A 21,825-nucleotide genomic window follows, 5' to 3' on the forward strand; every position below is an offset into this window, starting at 1 on the left:
GCAAAACCATAGAGTAAGGCTTACTCTATGGCAAAACTAAAACCATTTAATCATTGCAGTACCCGCTGCTTTAACATAGATTCGCACTGCCTCGAGCCACCAGGCTAGCTAGGTGGTCTAGTGGCTAGACATCTGCTCTAGCAATGCAAAGATCGTGGTGTTTTAATCCCACCCGACTGATTGGCCAGTGCAAACGTCTCACAGAACTCATTGAGAATGTACCGAGTATACAGTGCTTAATACACAGCGGTGTAAGAGTAAAATAAATTAAATACTTTTATCCCTGATGCAAAACTAACATTAAAGTCACCTGGAAATAGAATTTGTTTTCTTTCAAACATAAGAGTATGTGCTTACGAACAATAAAACAATTTTTTTAGTAATTGTTTGTCACGATTTATATGTTTAAAAAATACATAAAGTTGTTTGGGGGGCTGACTCCGCCTACCCCTTTTGTGACGTCAATCGAGGCAGACTTTGCCTGCAATGCGTATAGTAAACACACGTGCAAAGTACATGTACGTCATGGTCATGAGTTGGTACATTTCAAAAAGTGTTTTTCTGCATTCAGCAGCAATACACCTGGTCGGCATTGCCGGAAAAGAACAATTTTTTTTTTTTTTGAAACGTACAAACTCACGACTTGGTCCGTACATGTACTTTGCAATTGTGTTTACTCTACGCATTACAGGCAAAGTCTGCCTCGATTTACGTCACGAACAGCGCCCTCTCGGGTCGGGGTCTACTCTTAAATTTGTAAATAACATAAGAACTGATTTTTTTAAACCTTAGATAACTGTTTATTCACATTCCACTCATCAAAACACATATATTAGTGACAAAAGCTTTATTTTGAAAAAATACCACTTCCAGGTGACTTTAAATACACTATCATCGTTGTTATCATTAGTACAGGGGTGAGAGTCATTACTAACCAAAAAGTCTGAAACTAACCTACGAGTACGAGTCCTCTGTTGACATATGTTTCCTCCTAGCCACTGCAAACAGGTCCGAGGCTTTCTCCTTAATAACAGGACATATAAACTTCTGCTGGTAGGCCGTGAAGGTTTTTTTGTGGATCATCCTCAAGTTCATGAAGTTAAACATGAGGAGAACGCTGGCGTAATCGTTGCCGGAGAGGACCAAGGCCGATGCGAGCTGTAGGTCTCCAAGGTGTGTACCCTGTAGAGTCTCCTGGCAGCAGAAGTAGCTGATATGACCCTGTTCACATTTCTGAAACATACAGAAGGTATAAGATAAGCATGTTTAAGTGTTTGTCCAGTACTTTCCCTATAAACATTTCCAACTCATTAGAAATAATAATAGTAATAATATCGAAGTCTTACATAGCGCACGTATCTGCCAAACGAGGTACATGTACTCAAGGCACTGAGTATTGTATACAAACTTTCAGAAAGATACGTTATTGCAGTGATGAGTTCTGAGACCCAATTATTTAGCACCTTAAGGATTTACAAGGTGCTACAGAGCATACAGCAGCCACTGCCAGCAGCCAGGAATACAGGGGTTAACCCCTTCTGGGCGAACCAGGGCTACAAAAAGCCTTTTATACATCCACAGGGTAATTTGTATATATTTCCAATACCACCAGAAAATCAGGAGAAAATCAAAATCATTTGCAGTTGCATGCCCTAAGATGTGAAATTCCATTCCACACTCCATCACAAGTTCTACATGTAGCTCTGTTACCATCAAAAGGTCACTGAAAACGTAATTAATAATCTGTAATTCTCGCCCCGCTTGTTGGCCTGCACGTTCTTGTCATTGAGAGACCGGCTTTTGCTGGACTTTCTTTGCCTCAATGCTGCAGGCTTGGCCTGGGCCCAATTTCATAGAGCTGCTAAACACAAAAATTTTGCTTAGCATGACATACATAAGTACTTCCTTGAAAAAAACAGGATTACCAACCAAATTTCCATCTGTTGCATATTGCTTGATACTGGTATGCAGCTAATGTTTGCTTATAAAACCTGAAAATCACATGAAAATGTGGTAGGCCAGTTTTTATCAAGGCAAAAATTTCATAATAAGCAAATTTTTGTGCTTAGCAGCTCTATCAAATTGGGCCCTGGTCATGGCTTCCCTCTTGGTTTCTAATTCATCCCCATTGTTGTTTCTTCTTTGATGCACTGAGCCCTTTGAAACCTTAGGAAACGGCACTTTCCTAATAAAATGGTGTCATTAATATTATTGTCAAAGAAACGCTACAGAATTGGTAATAAAACAAATCAAGAAGATCCAAGATTTACATAAAACTCACACGGTCCAGTGATGATAGTAGAAAACATCCCTTGAAATATTTTTGTCTGAAATGTCATATTTGATGAAATACAAGTAATCTAATTTGGCATTTCGCTCAGTGAGTGTTTTAGTCTTCTTCTTTTGTTGCATTGATGTCATGCAAAATGAGTAATTGGTTTTTCTCTATTTTCTTGTGAACCAGATGGCCGATCGATCTCAAACTTCTACAAGTGTGTCAGCTATGTATGTGGTGGATTACACAACGTGCTTACACTGCCAGCAACTGTTTTGTAAGCAAAAATAATTATGTAATGTTCCTTTAAAGAAACTGGATACTATTGGTAATTGTCAAAGACCAATCTTCTCACTTGCTGTATCTCAACATATAACAAACCTGTGAAAATTTGAGCATTGAAGTTGCGAGATAATAATGAAAGAAAAAACACCCTTGTCACTTGAAGTTGTGTGCTTTCAGATGGTTGATTTCGAGACCCCAAATTCTCAATCTGAGGTCTTGAAATCAACTTTGTGGAAAATTACTTCTTTCTCGAAAAGTACGTTACTTAGGAGGGAGCCGTTTCTCACAATGTTTTATATTATCAACCTCTCCCCATATTCATAATCAAGTAACGTTTTATGGTAATAATTATTTTGAGTAATTACCAAGTGTCCACTGCCTTTAAGCAACAAAGTTGTATCTCAGAAATAAGACCTTGTTGCACTGAGAAATATGTTTGGTTTGTATGTTATAATTATAAAAAAAGGGAATAAAAGGGTAGCGACGAGCTCTTTAATGGCCGTTTAAAACCGGCAGGGTCGTTGCCATGTGATAAAGGCCCGGGCCGAGCGAGGTCTTTTATCGCACGGCAGCACGGCCAACTCACCGACAGCGCCTGCATCGCCTGTAACAAGAAACGTCTTGCACTTTGACTAACCGGTTATAAACAGAGTCCAGCTGGTCATTATCAACCGTTTAAACACCCCCGCGTGACGCGCTCTCCACCAATAGGAATAGCGAAACTGTCTGAGGTACATGTATTTATGAATGTAGACTTACCCATGACACATGGGCTGATGTTCCATTAGGCATGACATCAACCTCAACAGGCTGGTGGCAGGTCGGACAGTAAGGTCGTGCTTCCATTGCCAGGTCCCTCATTCTCGTCTCACTAATAATGAAGAACCTGGTCTTCTCTGCTCCTTTGGGGCTTTCCAGTTCTCTGTGGAGACCAGGTCTTGAAGAGGAACTCTCCCCTTCTTCACCGTGTGAATGATCTTTGGTGTTGTCTTGTTCCTCTCTAGATTTGGTTACATACGGCAAGCCGACACTGCTCTTTCTGTAAATCAGATATGAAGACAACTCGTATTTCCTTCACCAATTAATTAACGCTTGGTTTGTCTGTTGTTTTTTTTTGTATGTTTGTTAATTGGTTGTTTGTAATCTTCCCATCAAGGGAACTCAGCAAACTCCCACAAGGGGATACAAATTGTGACTGAGGTCAGTACTTATTGTAGTCATTCTACAGGGTGTCTAAGAAAAAAAACATAAACTTTTGAAATAGCTGCCGAATAAAAAACATATGATTCCGGGGGAAAGGTTCATATGCATGGATAGCTTATGGACTCAACTTTCATATGACACCAAGGAGTCCGAAAATATTTCATGATTGGGCGAGCACTGCTCACTTTCGTAAAGGGTGTAAAAATTAGGTTGCGTAGGAATTAGCCTTCCAATGGAGTTTGCAAAATCAAACCAAAGATTTCGCCTATTCTTCAGTGAGCAGTGCTCACCCAAGCATGAACTATTTTTGGATTATTTTGTGCCATATAAAATTTGGGTCCATAAGCTCTCAGTACATATAAACTTTTTCTCCCAGTATTATATATATATTTTTATTCGGCAGCCATTTAAAAAGTGTATAGGTTTTTTTTTGAGACACACGGTAGTACCAATGTATCCATGATAAACACACCTGTCTTTGTTGTGAGAACAATAATGAACACAAATTCACCAAAGAGAACAAACTAACCTATTTTTAAGGGAAGTCAGAGGTTCATCAGAACTGTCATCCAGGCTCATGTCTTCATCTTCCTGCGGCTCGTCCTTTACACACACAAAGTCCCTGGTCATTTTGTTGTTAACACTGATTGTAAGAAATAAGTAAAAAATACATGTTAATAATGCAGACTGTCAACAGTATCGTTAATACAACACAAAACATAATAATAATAATAATAATAATAATAATATTGAAGTCTTATATAGCACACCAAACAAGGTACTCCAGGCGCTGAGTATATACAAACTTTCAGAAAGATATGTTATTGCAGTGATTAATTCTGAGACCCAATTATTCAGCACTTTATAAGGGCATATACAAGGTGCTATGACGCATACAACAGCCACAGCCAGGAACACCGGGGCAAACCCCTTCTCTTTTCTATAAGTGCACTGGGTTCTTTTACATGTGTTACGCATGGGACCAACGGCTTTACGTCCCATCCGACGGACGAAGCAATGGTAAAGTGTCTTACTTAAGGACACAAGTGTCACGGCTGGGGATTCGAACTTTACAAGGTGCTACGGCGCATACATTATACAGCAGCCACAGCCAGGAACACCGGGGCAAACCCCTTCTCTTTTCGATAAGTGCACTGGGTTCTTTTACATGCGTTACACAACACATGGGACCAACGGCTGTACGTCCCATCCGAAGGACGAAGCAATGGTTAAGTGTCTTGCTTAAGGACACAAGTGTTTTTAAAGCCAGTGTATACTGTTGGTTATTGTCAAAGACAGTATCCACACTTGGTGTAACCCAACAGATGAAAAATAACAAATCTGTGAAAATTTGATGTTGAAAGAAATCAAAGTTGCAAGATATTAATAAAAGAAAAAACATCGTTGCAAAGAACGTGTTTTCAGTTTTCAGATGCCTCAGAATGGGCAGGCGTCATGTCTGAACTTTTGTCTCTTTCTCTTAAAGGCAGTGGACACTATTGGTAATTGTCAAAGACTAGCCTTCACAGTTGGTGTATCTCAACATATGCATAAAATAACAAACCTGTGAAAATTTGAGCTCAATCAGTCATCGAAATTGCAAGATAATAATGAAAGAAGAAAAAACCCTTGTCACACGAAGTTGTGTGCGTTTAGATGGTTGATTTTGAGACCTCAAAATTCTAAATCTGAGGTCTCGAAATCAAATTTGTGGTGTGGAAAATTACTTCTTTCTCGAAAACTACGCCACTTCAGAGGGAGCTGTTTCTCACAATGTTTTATAAATACTTTCAACCTCTCCCCATTACTTGTTACCAAGTAAGGTTTGATGCTAATAATTACTTTGAGTAATTACCAATAGTGTCCACTGCCTTTAAGCTGTTAGTTAGGTCCTACTCAAGTTGACACAAAACAATTTTGATTTACCCTTTTGATGAAGATGGCATTTCGTCGTCATCTGATCGCTGTCCGTCATACACAGGGGTCGTCAATAGGCTGTACACAACAAATTTTAAAAATGCAACCAAATTTATTACTTTTTTCTATTACAAAAGATAAGGTTGCTATGTAGCCAATGTACAAATCAAAACAGCAATTCATTTGGAAAATTTAATAAGGGAATAAAAGTGTAGCAACGAGTTCTTTCACGGCCGTTTAAAACAGGCAGGGTCATTGCCATGTGATAAAGGCCCAAGCCGAAGGCGAGGGCCTTTATCACACGGCTACAACCCTGCAAGGTTTTAAACGGCCTTTAAACAGGTGTTAAAGACGAGTCACTGTTCTTTCATTCCCATTAATAAATGCCTTTTTGGTTAAAAGGCGTAATTAAGGAAGAAACTCTGTAAAACTTATTCGTTTCTGACGTGCTTGAGCTCTGTATGTACAACGTCCGTGTTATGCATTGTTACACATGTTACATGTATGACTGAGACGCCTATTTCCGGTTAAGTTTGTGCGCGTTAGTCTTGGTGCAACACATTCTCGTTTTCCTTTCACACACAGCGCAGCCAACTTACCGACAGCGCCCGCATCGCCCGCATCGCCCGTAACAAGAAACGTCTTGCACCAAGACTAGCGCGGAGTGCCGCTCACAACCGGTTATAAACACTGGTCATTATCAAAGACTAATTAAACACCCCCACGTGACGCGCTCTCCATCAATAGGAGTAGTGAAACTGTCAGAGGTATTTATGAATAAAAATTTAATTTACTTGATTACTTGAATCTATTCTAAGCTATCACTGTACCTGGCATCCTTGGATGAGGTTTGTACACGAGACAAACTAACAGGCGTTGGGTTGGATGGCAATTTGAGTGTTACTGAAGATGTCAGCCTGTGTTAATGACAAAAATAATCATAATAATATTAATAATGGAGCAGTTACATTGAGCTCTCTAAGAATCAACAACGGAATTAAACAAAACTAATTGTAGTCTGAAGACAATGATATTAGAAGAAACATTATAGTCTGGGAGTTTCTGAGTTGGCGCTTGAAGGTCGCAGTAGATGTTGCTTCCCTGATGATAGCGCACTAGCCCACCTTGTTGAGCTGTTATGGCTCCGCTTTTAACATCGGTCTCATCACTGTCGCAACAAGGTGGGCTAATAGCGCACAGGCACAGCAGCTTGTTCCACAATTTAGGGGCAACAACATAAAAAATTTGTCCCCAGCCTCAGGGGGGAAACTTTCTTTGTAGAGGGCGACTTTCACGGTGGGGAAGGGCTAGGGTGGTGGGGGTTTCGAGATGTGAAATGGACTATTTAGCCGTAGGGTAAGATTTCCGTATAATCATGCTACCTTTTTTAAATTTATTTTTACTAGCAAAACGAGCATCTAATTTGTTTAGGCTAATAGGCCTAATATTAATACGCTAATAATATTAATACCCTACTAGTCTATTTCATAATAACAAAAAAGAAGGTGATTTTAGGTCTAGTTTTCCCTTTCATTCTTCAAAGAATCATTGCAAAATTTTACAAACAGTTATGTTATTAAAACTAAAAAGATTAGTTGCGAAAACGTAACCCTCCTGCCTCCTGAGCAGAGTATTTATATTGTTTAAATAAACAATAAAACGTTGAGACCGCACAGAGTCCTCCACCCAGACCGGCTCTCTCCAGAGTTAGCTACCACTCCCACAAAAGAGATTCACACGTGGTTGTTGTCTACCCGCAAGTTTACTACTTTATTTATTTATAGTTTCTTCCCAAACTTACGTGTCATCATCAAACAAATCGAGAAGCAATGTCGCCAGAGCATTGTTGTCGATACTTAGTTCATCGGCCAATCCCACCCATCGCCTGCTTACCGCAGCGGATAGCCGTACCGTAGCCTTTGGCTGGTATTGATGGGTCTCCCTCCACTTCTTCACCCGGGCTCGTGCCTTTTCTCTTTTCGACTCAAGCGACAATAAGGGTCTTCCCGCCGAGCCACGTCTTTTAGCACCTGGCATGCCTGGGAGTGGGAGTGGGTTGGATTGTACTTGGGCATGTTGTTGGGCTTCCGACTGTTGCTGCTCCATTCTCCCTCCCGAAGAAGGCCAAGAAAGAAGGGCCAATTTGACACACACAGGAATATCGAAATAGCTTCTTTTACAATCCGCTAAAAGTACCGTGGTGCTACTCTGAAGAAAAGTGCTCACGAAGTGCGAAATGTTCTTGGCTAGGCTCTCAGGGCTTGGTTTGTCAGTCACATGTGGTCAGACAACCAAGTGCTGCACAGAATAAACGTGGACTGTGTGGTGGTGGGTGTCATGTTTATGTCTGAAACGATCAAGACGTTCCGGCCCAACTTTAGAATCGGCCCAACTGTAGTTGGAACCGGTCCCCAACTCGAGTTTTCCTATTTGGGACTGCCCAAAGCTCATGAACTTAGGAGGCCTACATGTAATAAATTGCTCCTTTCAAGTTTCTCTCGTCTTAATTGTGGCCCATATAAAGTGGTGGTTAATAATTTTGATTTGGCGACAGATCTCTGGATCCCAGGTTCATTTGGCCCGCCCCAACTACAGTTGGGACGATTCTCAGATTGGGATAGTCTTGGTTCCAAGACCATTGGTGTTGCGCGGTCACACACAACCAACGTTCCGATATGCACGGCAAAAACTGTACACGCTTAATGAACGAACGCTAGCGGGCGCTTTGTTTCTCTCACAATTTTTTTATAGACCTTTTCGCAAATACTGGGGCGCGCGCGTAAAGCTTGGAATTAGGTGCATTGTGGTTTAGCTGATTACAAATTTGATTCATATATATCCCACAATGCACCTCATTCAACAGTCTGCGCTTGCGCATTGGTATTTGCGATAAGGTCTATGGTTTATACACGGAGGTGGGACTAGCTACCTCCATGGTTTATAAACCATGATTCGTAAACCATATTTGATGCTTCAATTTTCATGGTTTATAAACCATGAATTTGATGCTTTCCGTTTTCATGGTTTACAAACCATGTTTTTTTAGATGCCTCCGATTTCATGGTTTATAAACCATATGATTTTCATGTTTCAATTTTCATGGTTTATAAACCATGTTTTCAAGATGCCTCAACTTTCATGGTTTATAAACCATGATTTGTAAACCATGTTTTTCATGCTTCAATTTTTATGGTTTATAAACCATGATTTGTAAACCATGATTTTCATGTTTTAATTTTCATGATTTATAAACCATTTTGTTTTTAAATGCCTCAATTTTTTTGGTTTATAAACCATAATTTTTAAACCATGATTTTTATGGTTTGCAATCCATGATTTTCATGCTTCAATTTTCATGGTTTATAAACCATGTTTTTAAGATGACCCAATTTTCATGGTTTATAAACCATGATTTGTAAACCATGAATTTGATGCTTCATTTTTTTCTGGTTTATAAACCATGTTTTAAAGATGCGTAAAATGTCCATGGTTTATGAACCATGATTTATAAATGTTTGTTGCATGTTCGTGGTTCGTAAACCATAAACTTACACACACAAAATACTGCTGGTATGTAAACCATAAAAAGGATTTGGCAACACTTTCTATGGTTTACATCTAATTGCTATAAACCATGGTAAAAACATGCCTTAAAAATGCAATTAACAATTAATTGACATACGGCACCCCATCCATATAACTAATCCCAACTCAGTCAGGATAAGACTAGTCTAAACTCTTTGTGTTATTATGACTCCCATAAAAAGAAATTTTAATTCACCTGTCTATTAAGGGATTTTGTAAAAATTTAGTCAATTAAATTCAAACCATACCAGCAAGTTTATGTATTGTAATCTTTTATTTTTGTATAATTTTCATTATTTTAATATAATACATGTAGATACTATGAGGTACCAAGCAGTTCAAGAACTTTAACCAAATTAAAGGCAGTGGACACTATTGGTATTTACTCAAAATAATTATTAGCATAAAACCTTTCTTGGTGACAAGTAATGGGGAGAGGTTGATAGTATAAAACATTGTGAGAAACGGCTCCCTCTGAAGTGCCATAGTTTTTGAGAAAGAAGTAATTTTCCACGAATTTGATTTCGAGACCTCAGATTTAGAACTTGAGGTCTCGAAATCAACCATCTAAACGCACACAACTTCGTGAGACAAGGGTGTTTTTTTCTTTCATTATTATCTCGCAACTTTGATGACCGATTGACCGATTGAGCTCAAATTTTCACAGGTTAGTTATTTCATGCATATGTCGAGATACACCAACTGTGAAGGCTAGTCTTTGACAATTACATGTACCAATAGTGTCCACTGCCTTTAAGACTCCTAAAACTTTCCTTACCCTCAGTTGAGACTAACATACTAATTTCTCAATTTTTAGATTTTAAAATTGTTTAAAGGAACACGTTGCCTTGGATTGGTCGAGTTGGTCTTCGAAAAGCGTTTGTAACCGTTTTTTTTTATAAAAATTCATATGGTTGGAAAGATGTTTAAAAAGTAGAATACAATGATCCACACAAATTTGCCTCGAAATTGCTCATTTTCCTTTTATTTTGCGAACTAACACGGTCGGCCATACCGTGTCATTCGACGAGAAAAAGGAAAACCGTGCAATTTAGAGGCATATTTGTGTGGATCATTGTATTCTACATTTACAACATCTTTCCAACCATTATGCATTTTATAACAAACGGTTACAAATGCGTTTCAAAGACCAACTCGACCGATCCAAGGCAACGTGTTCCTTTAACATTCTTAAAAGTTTAAACCACATAAACACCCGATACCAGCAACCTTAAAACTAAAACAATGAAGTACCATACATGTAAATAGGACAAATGAAAAGTGAGTCAGTTTTAAACGCTTCATAAAATGAGTATAGTAATTGGAGTATAGTAATATATATATTTATGTTTCATAAAATAAAGTGATATCCATAATTATGACAAGACAAACAAACCGTTACCAAAACACACCAAAGCCATTTAACTTTTTTTAGATACCAAACATGAAGCACCAGTGAAAATACTTAATTCTAAGAATACATGTTTTTATAGTTCTCATTTGTTTTCATAATACACATTTGTTTATAATAAAGATTTCGCCAGTTGTGTAAATTAAGCCTTTGATAGAATCGAGGGTTTCACAAGAGGATATAGCCAACATGTTGAAAAACATCCATTCTTGAGTTTGCCAACAGCCTGAAGGCCTTGGCCCAATTTCATGGCTCTGCTTACCATAAGCACAGAACCCACGCTTACAAAAGCAGGGAGTTATGTGCTTAAGACAAGCGTATTTCACGAGTAAGCAGCGAATTTTGGCTTCTGTGCATGCATACTCCAGGTTACTAGGCACATACGCTTCAAGGCTAGTGCAGAAATTTGGCGCTTGCAGTAAGCAGGAAATCGTGATCGTAAGCGCAGAATTCGGCGGTTAGCAGAGCCATGAAATTGGGCCCTGGTCACACAGGCCCCGATAACGAAACTGAGAACAATAAAAATGCACGATTGGTTAAATGAGCGTGGGCGAATTCTGCGTGGAGCATTTCAACCAATCGAGGGCGTGCATTTTTAACATTATCATTTTTGTTTTTGTTATCGGGGCCTGTGTGACCGGGCCTTTAGGCTTAGTCAGAACCACTTAAAGGAACATTACGGAATTGGTAGGGAAAAAGATATGTCTAAGATCACAGCTTTGCATAAAATTTACATGGTCTAATGATGATGACAGTAGAAAACATCCCTTGAAATGCAAAATGTGTAATCACTGTTTTCACTGTTTTCTTGTGACCCAGATGGCCGATCGATCTCAAACTTCTACAGGTTTGTCAGTTTATGTATGGCGGATTAAAAGTGCTTACACTGTCAGCAACTGTTTTGTTAGCAAAAACCAATTCTGTAATGTTCCTTTAATCTAGACACGGCTTTAACTTTCTCATATGATGCAACCATCTCTATCAGGTACCCTGTCTCCTGAATCAATAATGCTTTATACTGGAGACCTTTTAATAGAAGGTGCCAGACTTCTTAGCTGATTTGGTTGAAGATACATGTAGAAGACAAGATGATTGCACTTTGGCTAAGATCCAGCAGCATTAGATTGTAAACTAAACACTCAATCACAAATTATATTAATCTACTAAATGAACATCACAAAAGATGTTAATGAATATAACAGTTCTGATGAGCATGCTCACACTTCTGAGAGAAAGTAGATAAACCGATAAGGTCTGCTGCCACCAAGCGTTCCTGCAATACTGCAACAACCTTGTTGATTCACTGCCCTCCCAAATTAAGGCAAAGCAGCGTGGAGGGGGGGAGGCACAGCAAATAAACTTTTTGGACAAAGAACATGTCAAGGCCCGGTCCCACTGCAGCGATAACGATCACGATAACGATCACGATGCAAAGAGAACGCGTTCTATTGGTTGAATTGCTCCACGCAGAACATGCACACGCTCATTCAACCAATAGAATGCGTTCTCTTGGTGTCTTTATCATTATCGTTCTTGTTATCGCTGCAGTTGGACTGGGCCTTTAAGCAATACCTGGTATTAGATACATTGGTAGGCCTACTTGTGTTTTAATCTGTGCACAATTTCAACCCTTCTGGCCAATTATTGTATTTTGTGATTTTTACCCTGTGCCAATTTCATTTGTGGCATGTCAACCCCTCTCTGCCCCCTTAAAAAAAAAAAACACATACACTACGCCAATGATAACAAGCCAGAAGTTGGCTAATATTGTTTAAACCCATTACACCAATGTAAATTTCGAGCACTGCCCTAGCAATGCAGAGGTCCTGGGTTCGAATCCCACCCAAGTGACTTGCCTGTGTTTCAGCAAGCTGCAAGGTGAGAGTAAAAGTCTACATTGCACTTTTGTTATTGATGAACCAAACATCATTATGAATTTAGTTGAATTCAGCAGCATTTCAATTTTAATGGGAATGAACGGGGGCTGTTAAGAAAGCCAGATGACCAGTGGCCACAGACCTTAAGTGGCCAGTGGCCACACACAACTTTAACCCATTAGGGACACAACCAAGTATCTCAACATCTACAATTGACCCATGCAAATTACACCCTGGCTTCATTGTGTACTAAAGGGTCACACTGTGTTCAAATCAGGCGCTTCAGGTTATAAAAAGCATTTGTTAAAGCCATTGGCCACTTTCGGTACAGAAATTTGTTTTAAAGTTCACAGATTTACAAATAACTTACAGGGTTTACAGAAGGCAATGGTGAAAGACTTCTCTTGAAATATTATTCCATGAAATGCTTTACTTTTTGAGAAAACATTAAAACAATATCAATTCTCGAATTACGGATTTATTAAACACATGTCATGACACGGTGAAACGTGCAGAAACAAGGGTGGATTTTCCAGTTATTTTCTCCCGACTCTGATGAGCGATTGAGCCTAAATTTTCACAGGTTTGTTATTTTCTATAGAAGTTGCGATACACGAAGTGTGGGCCTTGGACAATACTGTTTACTGAAAGTGTCCAATGGCTTCAAGAACTTTTGTGTGAATCGTTAAATATTCTACTTTTAAAACATATTTCCAGCTACTTCATTGCAATGCTTTTCTAGCCCAAAGCACCCAATCCGAAGGCATAGTGTCCCTTGAAATGCTTTTGTACTACTTTGTACACAGGTTTGTTATTTTATGCATCTAGTTGAGATACACCAAGTAAGAAGACTGGTCATCGACAATTACCAACAGTGTCCATTGTCTTTAAGACTCATCACTTAATTGTCAAAATAGCTCAGTGTTTGATTTGAACCAGTAACCAACTAATTGTCTTTTGAGGAAAACAACAATAATAGCGAAACACACATTACATTGTAAAATGTAGTTCTTATACTAAATAGCACATTCTACAACGAGCGTATCAATGAGCTTTTCATTAGCGTCCTAGTCATTGGGCCCAAAATATTTTTGTATTATTTTCTCAGCTCCTTGGGGAGTATACAGCCCTTGGCTAATCTAGTTTGAACAGGCTTTTCATCAGCGTTCTAGTCATTGGGCACAAAATATTCTTTTATATTTTGTTTTCTCAGCTCCTTGGGGAGTATATAGCCCTTGGCTAATCTAGTTTGAACAGGCTTTTCATCAGCGTTCTAGTCATTGGGCACAAAATATTCTTGTATATTTTGTTTTCTCAGCTCCTTGGAGAGTATACAGCCCTTGGCTAATCTAGTTTGAACAGGCATAATGCTGATAGGAGCAGTAACACAAACCCTCTTTACTCCTTCTGTTCGACATCCCAAATATCAATGTGTGCTCCCGACTCAAATGAATCTTCCCTCAGGACCTGCATCAATACCTTGCAAGATGCAGCAGGTGTCAAATAATATTGTGTACTTTCAACAGAAATCATCATTTCTTTAATTTCTGCATCCTGGACATTTGCAATGAGATCATGGTGCATCTGTGTATTCAATACTCCTGGGGCCCAATTCAGCACCCTAACATCTGGGTCTTCAATGGCAATATTCTTCATGACCATATTGCGTGCCGCTTTGCCCGAGCAATAAAGACTCAAGCTTTTTGTGGCCTGCAAAGCACAAAGGCTTGTGATGGCTATGATAGTGCGCCGCAAACCTTCCCGCTTGGGAAAGGTCTTCAAGAAGAATGAGCTCAAACTGATGCAAGATGTTACATTCAGCAGAAAGTACTTCTGAAGAGATTCTGGAGTGGCTTTGAGATTTCCCACATTTGATGTGTCTCCAAGAGAACCGGCGTTGTGAACGAGCAAGGCGTGCTGATACTTTGAGCCGTCGACTCCTTCAAATAAACTTGCGATGACCTTCTCAACCTTGCTTTCCACACCCAGGTCTCCACTTACCAGTCTGACTGAAACCTCTGGCGCTCGGGCTGCAACCTGCTTACGAGTTTCTTCGAGATCGACCGAGGATCTTGCAGTAAGTGTCAATAAGGAGTTGGGTCCAAGTTGTGATCCAAGACTTAGGGCAATCTCTCGTCCTAAACCTCTACTGGCTCCTGTTATGATGCAGAATGTTGGAACACCAAGTACACCTTGAACTGACGGCATGGTGGTTGACACAACGGATGAAGCTCAATATCTATTCTGAAAAATTAAAGAGAGAACAATATTAAAATTGTCTTGCATTTTGTGCTTGTTTTTGTCCACTTATTGTGTTTTAGCTGAGCTGGTTATAAATGTTGATCTAATATGTTTATAAATACTTTATTTAACATTTATTAATAATAATGGTGGCTTCTTAAATAGTGCGCGTCCGTCACTAATTGACACTCTAGGCGCATTAACAACAGTATTTTCCTGCAAGGTATGTGGGACTTTGTTGGAATTATGAGATCTACTTCTTTTACATAGCACCATGGGAATGGTTTACAAGGTGCTGTGGAGCAAATATGCTGCCAATCCAGCCAGGAATGCCAAGGCGAACCACTTCTCTTTTTGATAAGTGCACTGGGTTATTTTACAAGCGTTACACAACACATGGGACCAAAGGCTTTCTGTCCCATCCGAAGCAATGATTAAGTGTCTTGATTGAGGGACTCGACCCACACTCTGCTGATCAGAAACAACAGAGTTTAAATTCGGTAATCTTAATTATAATAATAACTAGGATTTTAAACTTTGCATGGTGGAAATACAATATAGAAAGGTTTGCGGTAACACCATGTAATGACTATCTCTAATGAGTTGGGGTGGTTCTAAAAAGAACCGTAGGTTTCAAATCGACGTTTCTTTCGATCAATATGCTCTGATCGTCTTCTGGAGAAAGCTGGACTATGATGCTGCATGCTGCTAATAAAAGTCAGTTTTTATACAGTGCTCTTAACCACTCATGAACCTACACGTAATGTATTGGTAGAAATCATATATGTTCATTCCCTGACGTTTTTTATTTATATGAAATAAACCAACTACTTAGTTTTTTGTCAACTAAACACATAAACAAAAATAAGGTGTCCCCCCCCCCCCCTTAACAGTTTGTCATATTACATCGTAAAGTAAAACATTTAACCAATACAACTAATAGACTGTGCAAGTCTCGCGCAGATTTGAACTTCCGGGACCATTGTGGTCCCAACCTTATGGAGTTTTACGTTGGGGAGATTTTGTTTCGTCCATTACCTTAGTTTAATATAGTTTATGACCATAAAAATGACATATGTTGTTAAAAATGTAATACTAATTAACAACATATATAAAAGTAAAAATAAAGTCAACATAATAACGAAGAAAAACCAATATTTAAACTTGACCTCAGGTCAGGTTACTTGTAAAAAATTAAGAATTTGTGCCCATCTCCGATCACGAAACTTACGCAGACGCTTGTTTTGGCCGCGCGGGGTGGAAAGCCTTTTCATTGGTCGCTTAGGCGTCGGCTTCCTCTTTAAAATGCGTCACACGTTTATCTAACGCCCTTACGACCATCGTGCGTCCGCGTATAAACCAGCTTTTAGTAGTTTCCGATTCGGGCGTAGATTTACAAAAGGGGTTTCAAAACATTTAAGATCAAACAAACATCCTTGTCCCAGAGTTTTACTTTTGTATATATATAGACTTTAACCGATAATTGTGTATTTGTTTAAAAAGCTAAAACTAATTTAAACAAGCTCTAATGAGTATTTTTGTTGTTCAGATTCGGCATCAAGAAAAAATTATAGCAAAGATTTGATTCATAAAAAAATTAGGTTCTTCAGTTGTCGTGTTTTCTCGCTCCGGTGCGCGCGAGACTTGCACAGTCTATTGAGAGCTAATTCTACTTTTAACATGCTTCCCCAAGTGTTGTTCGAAAATGGAAGATGTCCATGAATTCATTGCTGGGTCATTCCGTGTCAATTCAACACGCTTTTGGACCTGACCTTCACGGATTTAAATGAAATTTGGTGTGCTGATTGGACTCCCTGAGAAATGCCTAAATCCCAAATTTTATGTAATTCGGATCATTATTTTGGGAGATACGGGTTAACAAACTTTTGACTAATTAGCATGACCTGCTATGTTTGGACAATCATATCTCCAAAAGTAAAATACCTACAAAGATAATATTTATATCATTTTGAAGCTCTTGACATGGCCCACATTTGATAACATAAAATCAAAAAATTTCCACGCACCACCGAAAAAGTACGCAAAAATTTGACCTTTGACCTTGATTTGCAAAAATGCTTATTTTTTAAAATGCGCAATTTTTTTTTTAATGCAAGTTTAAGATGTAAGCAACATTATTCTGAAAAATTGTGATGGGCACTCGTACAGTTTTTTTGTTATGATTTTTTGAACATTGGCTAACAAGGCCAAAACCATAAAAACGCATTGTACAACATACACAATGTACAGTGTACACAGTATTGTGTGGTAGTGTGTACAGAGTATTGTGTGGTAGTGTGTACACACACATTAAAAACCATGTCACCCTGGTAATAATATGGAGTCCAAAAGTATATTTCATGACATGACTTAATGAGCTAATTCATTTCATCCCCTTAATTTAATATAGGAGACACTGTGTATCCGACATACTGTATACATGTTATACAATGTACAGTGTACAGAGTATTCACATTTAGTGCTTTAAAAGCTTTATTTAGTCCTTTAAAAGTCAAGTCATGATCATAGACACTGTGACCCATTTAAATCACAAAGCAAGAAAAAAAGCAGGCTTAAGGCAGGTATCATTTAGGTTTATACTGGAGCATCCAAGTCTTTATTTCACTCGAGCATACAGCACCGGCTGTCGCAAGTAGATATCTCAACTGTCGCCTGAGAAAATACTCTCAACAACTGAAAGATTTAGCAGTGATCCAGAAGTTCAGGGACCATCAATGTCATCTGCACATCAGGATGTTTTTGTGCAGCCAAATACCGACATTAACATTATCAATGAGGCTATGACAATTATTGGTGTATCTCCAATCATAAGTAAGAAGAAAGCTCATGGAAGTTACATGGAAAACAAGGTTGAGAAACTAAAGACAACAATTTTAAAGCAGAAACTGGAAACTGCTACAGGAAAATAGTTCGGTGACGATGAAAGTGAGATGATAACTCAGTGGAAACGAAAGTTTCATTCCTTGACCAAGAAAAGTGAAAAAGTTCATGTCTTTGAGTGTCTTAGCAGTGAGTTGGAGGGTGAAAAGAATAGCAGATGAATTTGGAGCATCAAACTACATGCCAAGAAAATCAAAGAAACTGGTGAATTAGCAGGGAATGCTTTTCATTCCAAATCCTTTAGGCTGGAAAATCTCTTTCATTAAAAATGGTGCAAACTGTGAGAGACTTTTACTTGTTCAAGTCTGTCAGCAGACAAATGCCAGGGATGAAAGACTTTGTGTCGGTTACTGTTGATAATGAGAAGAAACATCTCCAGAAACATTTTGATCTTTGTATCTGAAAGAAGTGTTTGAACTTTTCAAGGAACATCCTCCTGAAAGTTTTGCTGAAAATTTGCTGAACTTGGGCTGAAGCATTGCATCCTTGCCGGATCTAGTGAAATGCATTTAGTTTGTGTTTGTACTATACATCAAAATGTGAAACTCGAAAGTTGAATGATTATCTTTGAATTTCTAGTGTACATGTATCATGTACACATTACTACACATTACACTGTATACATGTATGTACATGTATGTATAATGTACATGTACAATGCGTTTTTATGGTTTTGGCCTTGTTGAAAAAATCATAACAAAAAAGCTGTAAGAGTGCCCATCACAATTTTTCAGAATATTGTTGCTTACATTTTAAACTTGCATTTAAAACAAAAAATTCGCATTTTGAAAATTACGCATTTTCGCAGGTCAAGGTCAAAGGTCAAATTTTTGCGTATTTTTTCGGTGGTGCGTTGAAATTTTTTGATTTTATGTTATCAAATGTGGGCCATGTCAAGAGCTTCAAAATGATGTAAATATTATCTCTGTAGGTGTTTTACTTTTGGAGATATGATTGTCCAAACGTAGCAGGTCATGCTAATTAGTCAAAAGTTCGTTAAGCCGTATCTCCCAAAATAATGATCCGAATTACATAAAATTTGGGATTTGGGCATTTCTCGGGCAGTCCAATCAGCACACCGAATTTGATTTAAATCCGTGAAGGTCAGGTCCAAAAGCGTGTTGAATTGACACGGAATGACCCTGCTGAATGAGCTCAAATGGAAGACAAAACTGCCCATCTCAAAAGATGTCATAGGTTTATCAAATCTGCAGGTCAGTAACGTGTGTACCATCCACCATCATGGCTTACATGCGCTGTTCACACCTATTAGTGCACGTGCACAAATAATGCAGTTTGTGCCTGAAGTCCAAGTGTTGTACATTTATAATTTGTATAAACACCCCTTTTCGCCCCTGTGCTGGCAGCCACACCCACAGGTACTTCCTACGGAAAAGTTTCAATAGTCAATATCCTGCCACCACTTTTTCATTCGTCATGAAAAAAATATAATCTAATTTAACCTTAAATAAATGACTTATCCCTCTGTGAAAGAGTGGTTAAGAAATTAATGCCGAAAGATTTCCGTATCCTGCAACCATTTCACACACATGACTTGTTTACGTTGGAAGATTTCGCCTCGGCGAGTTTACTAATATAATAAGTCTAAAGATAGACAATTTGTTTTTCTTAATATTATGAAAAAAAAGTGGTTACAGCCCGAATTAAGGACGTTTTTCCAGACAAATCCTCACCATCAATCAGCCAAATTCACGTCAAGCTGCAGCTGCTGCCTGTACTGTATGGACGGAAGAAAACCTATCGTTAACTGCCGGCCGATGACACTGCACTGGCGACCACACACCGACGACGTGGTACGGAAATCTGGACTGTCTAAAACCACCGATCGACGTCGAAAACTGACGATCGCTAACTGACATCGTCAGTGACGATCTCGCTCGCAATCCTGCTGTCAGCAGTTCCCCATACGCCCTTTTCGAAACCACGGCTTCAGCTCTGGCTTGGCCCCGCGGTTGTTTTGACAAATTATTGCGCGTGCTTTGCTTATACCCGTCCGGGCTTCAGACGAGCAAACGAAGCCTGAAGCCAAATCCGAAGCTGAAACCGTGGTTTTAGAAAGGCCCTTTCCGAAACCTCAACAGAGGGCGCTATCAGACACAGTTCGCAATCGATGGGCGGGCCCGGGCCCAGCCCGGGTGGGAGGCGGGGGTAAAACACATTTTTGGAATTTGGAAATGCCAGCTCAAGAATTTTGTGTGTGGAAATCATAGAGTTATATATAACTCTATAGATAGTGGAAATTTAAAAGCAAAAGTGGCAATTTTTAATTTATTTTAACTTTGCATTTCCCCTTCTTCCTTTTCCTACTTTTTTGTTAAAATGTGTATTTGGCGGGAAATAATTTCTGTTGCAATATTGTGTCTAGGTAAAACCACAGATTGACTAAAAAACTAGAATATTGAACAAGATAAAGCCCTTAATTGTTGGATTGCATTTAGCCCCATGAATTGGTCCAATCAACTCCATTAACATGTGAATCAAAATATTTATCGGCTCAAGCTTGCTCATCAGGGACCCATAACCAAGCTTGCTTCTTTGTGGGTCCCTCCACAGTTTCATTGATGTCCTGGCTTTATTCTTCACTTAACAACTTTCCCTCTCTTAACTTCCAACTTACATTTGTCTTTGTTTCGACTTTGATTGTGATTTTAATACTATGGAAATAAACTGATTGATTGATTGATTGAAATGGTTTTCTTCCTGGAGATTAATTGCCTTTAATTGTTTGCCTGTTGCTATGTATGACATTGTCCTTAAGAGGAGTAATATAAAGACCACTTCCAATTGATAAAGACCACTTCCAAGAAGTCATGCCATTTTATAAAATATTAAAAACACAACTTGATAAAAGAATAAATTTGGTATCAGAAGCATTTTTCTGTTCTTTATTTTCTACTTTTTGAGAGTACACATCATGCACAGTCATGCTGGCAAGTATGGGACTCGCCTTCAAAATGGCTGACACCCTTTACTTTAGAGCTGCTGTACAGGAGTCTTAGGCCACTAAGGAAAAAATATACATAAAATGGCTACAATTACATTGATGCAGCATCTTATTTACAATGATAAACAAGTGTCTTGAATACTGACCTATTGGGGTCCTTTCCCCTAAAATTAAGTTTCATAAGCATTGGAACAAAATAATTCAGACTTTACTCAACAAACTTTCTTTTACAAGTTTGATGCTAATCTTTTACTGCCATTTGCTGATTTATTTTCTTTCAACACTCAATATCAACTTTTAAAAAGTGACACGGGTTATTTAGTTTGTTATGTTCATGAATTGGTTGGCAATCGTCTGGTTAGGGTGGCTTGTTTTCTATTGGTTAAGGTCTGTACACAGATAAGCACAGGCATCTCAGACCCTACCAATAGGCAGCCAGTGTGGTGTTGCCATTATACACAATTATCAATTCTTGAAAAAGAAGTATCGGAAAATTGAATGCACACATTAATGAAAGTGCTTTTTTGACCACGAGCGCTAAAAAACAAATCCGAATACATTTTCAGTCAATTATCGATTATTGAGAACATGACTTTTAAATACGCTATTTTTAAGTTGAGTATTGAGTACAAGAATTTTGCTAGCCAAATACCAGTACGATATGATAAATGAGTACAAGTACCAATTATGAGTTCTACAATACTGCCTGGAATGGCAAAAAAGGGGCCAAATGGCCATTGGGAAAGCTGAAATTTGCCATACAGCTAAAAAGGCAGCGTGCATGAATTGTCCTCAAGGCTAGACTTGTGGACAAGTCGTTAAATGTCTGTCATGGTGGTAGCATTCCGCGATTCCCGCAGCTGTCACGACTACGGTCCAAATTAATGGGGAGTAGAAGTGGCCAACCAGCAGTTTGTGATCTCGCCATAGCACCGCCACAACTCGACTATCTCACCGCTTGGGACCATTAACGACTTGTCCACAAGTCTACCTCAAGGCTGGAATGCACAGTACATCATTCCCCAGTTTTATACTACTGGTACAAACAATGTAGAATGGAGAAAAAAAAACCAGAGCTTTATATTGAGAGAGGGACCAGGGGTGGATTTCACAAAGGTAGTCCTAATTTAGGACTAGTCCTAAGCAATGCTAAGAGATAGGACTG

General features: G+C 38.8%; 2 protein-coding genes across 3 annotated transcripts; both read right to left on the reverse strand.

The window, feature by feature from the left end:
- Nucleotides 1–631: 631 nt before the first annotated feature.
- On the reverse strand, nucleotides 632–7,939 carry LOC139940963 (uncharacterized). Its single transcript, XM_071937367.1, has 6 exons — nucleotides 7,482–7,939; nucleotides 6,511–6,597; nucleotides 5,690–5,758; nucleotides 4,293–4,406; nucleotides 3,320–3,599; nucleotides 632–1,233 (listed from the first exon to the last, which is right to left on the reverse strand). The coding sequence occupies exons 1-6, from the start codon at nucleotides 7,784–7,786 to the stop codon at nucleotides 955–957; spliced, it is 1,134 nt and encodes a 377-aa protein (XP_071793468.1). The 5' UTR covers nucleotides 7,787–7,939; the 3' UTR covers nucleotides 632–954.
- A 1,596-nt stretch (nucleotides 7,940–9,535) lies between these two features.
- Nucleotides 9,536–19,628, reverse strand: LOC139940797 (sepiapterin reductase-like). 2 transcript variants are annotated; one of them, XM_071937177.1, is made up of 2 exons: nucleotides 19,390–19,628; nucleotides 9,536–14,797 (listed from the first exon to the last, which is right to left on the reverse strand). In XM_071937177.1, exon 2 carries the CDS (start codon nucleotides 14,759–14,761, stop codon nucleotides 13,952–13,954), a length of 810 nt encoding a protein of 269 aa, XP_071793278.1. In that variant the 5' UTR covers nucleotides 14,762–14,797; nucleotides 19,390–19,628; the 3' UTR covers nucleotides 9,536–13,951. The 2 variants fall into 2 exon arrangements, with proteins under 2 accessions (XP_071793278.1, XP_071793279.1); XM_071937178.1 differs by having other exon boundaries at nucleotides 19,368–19,628.
- Between the last annotated feature and the right edge of the window lie 2,197 nt (nucleotides 19,629–21,825).

Source organism: Asterias amurensis, chromosome 8, assembly GCF_032118995.1.
Source record: "Asterias amurensis chromosome 8, ASM3211899v1".
NCBI lineage: Eukaryota > Metazoa > Echinodermata > Asteroidea > Forcipulatida > Asteriidae > Asterias > Asterias amurensis.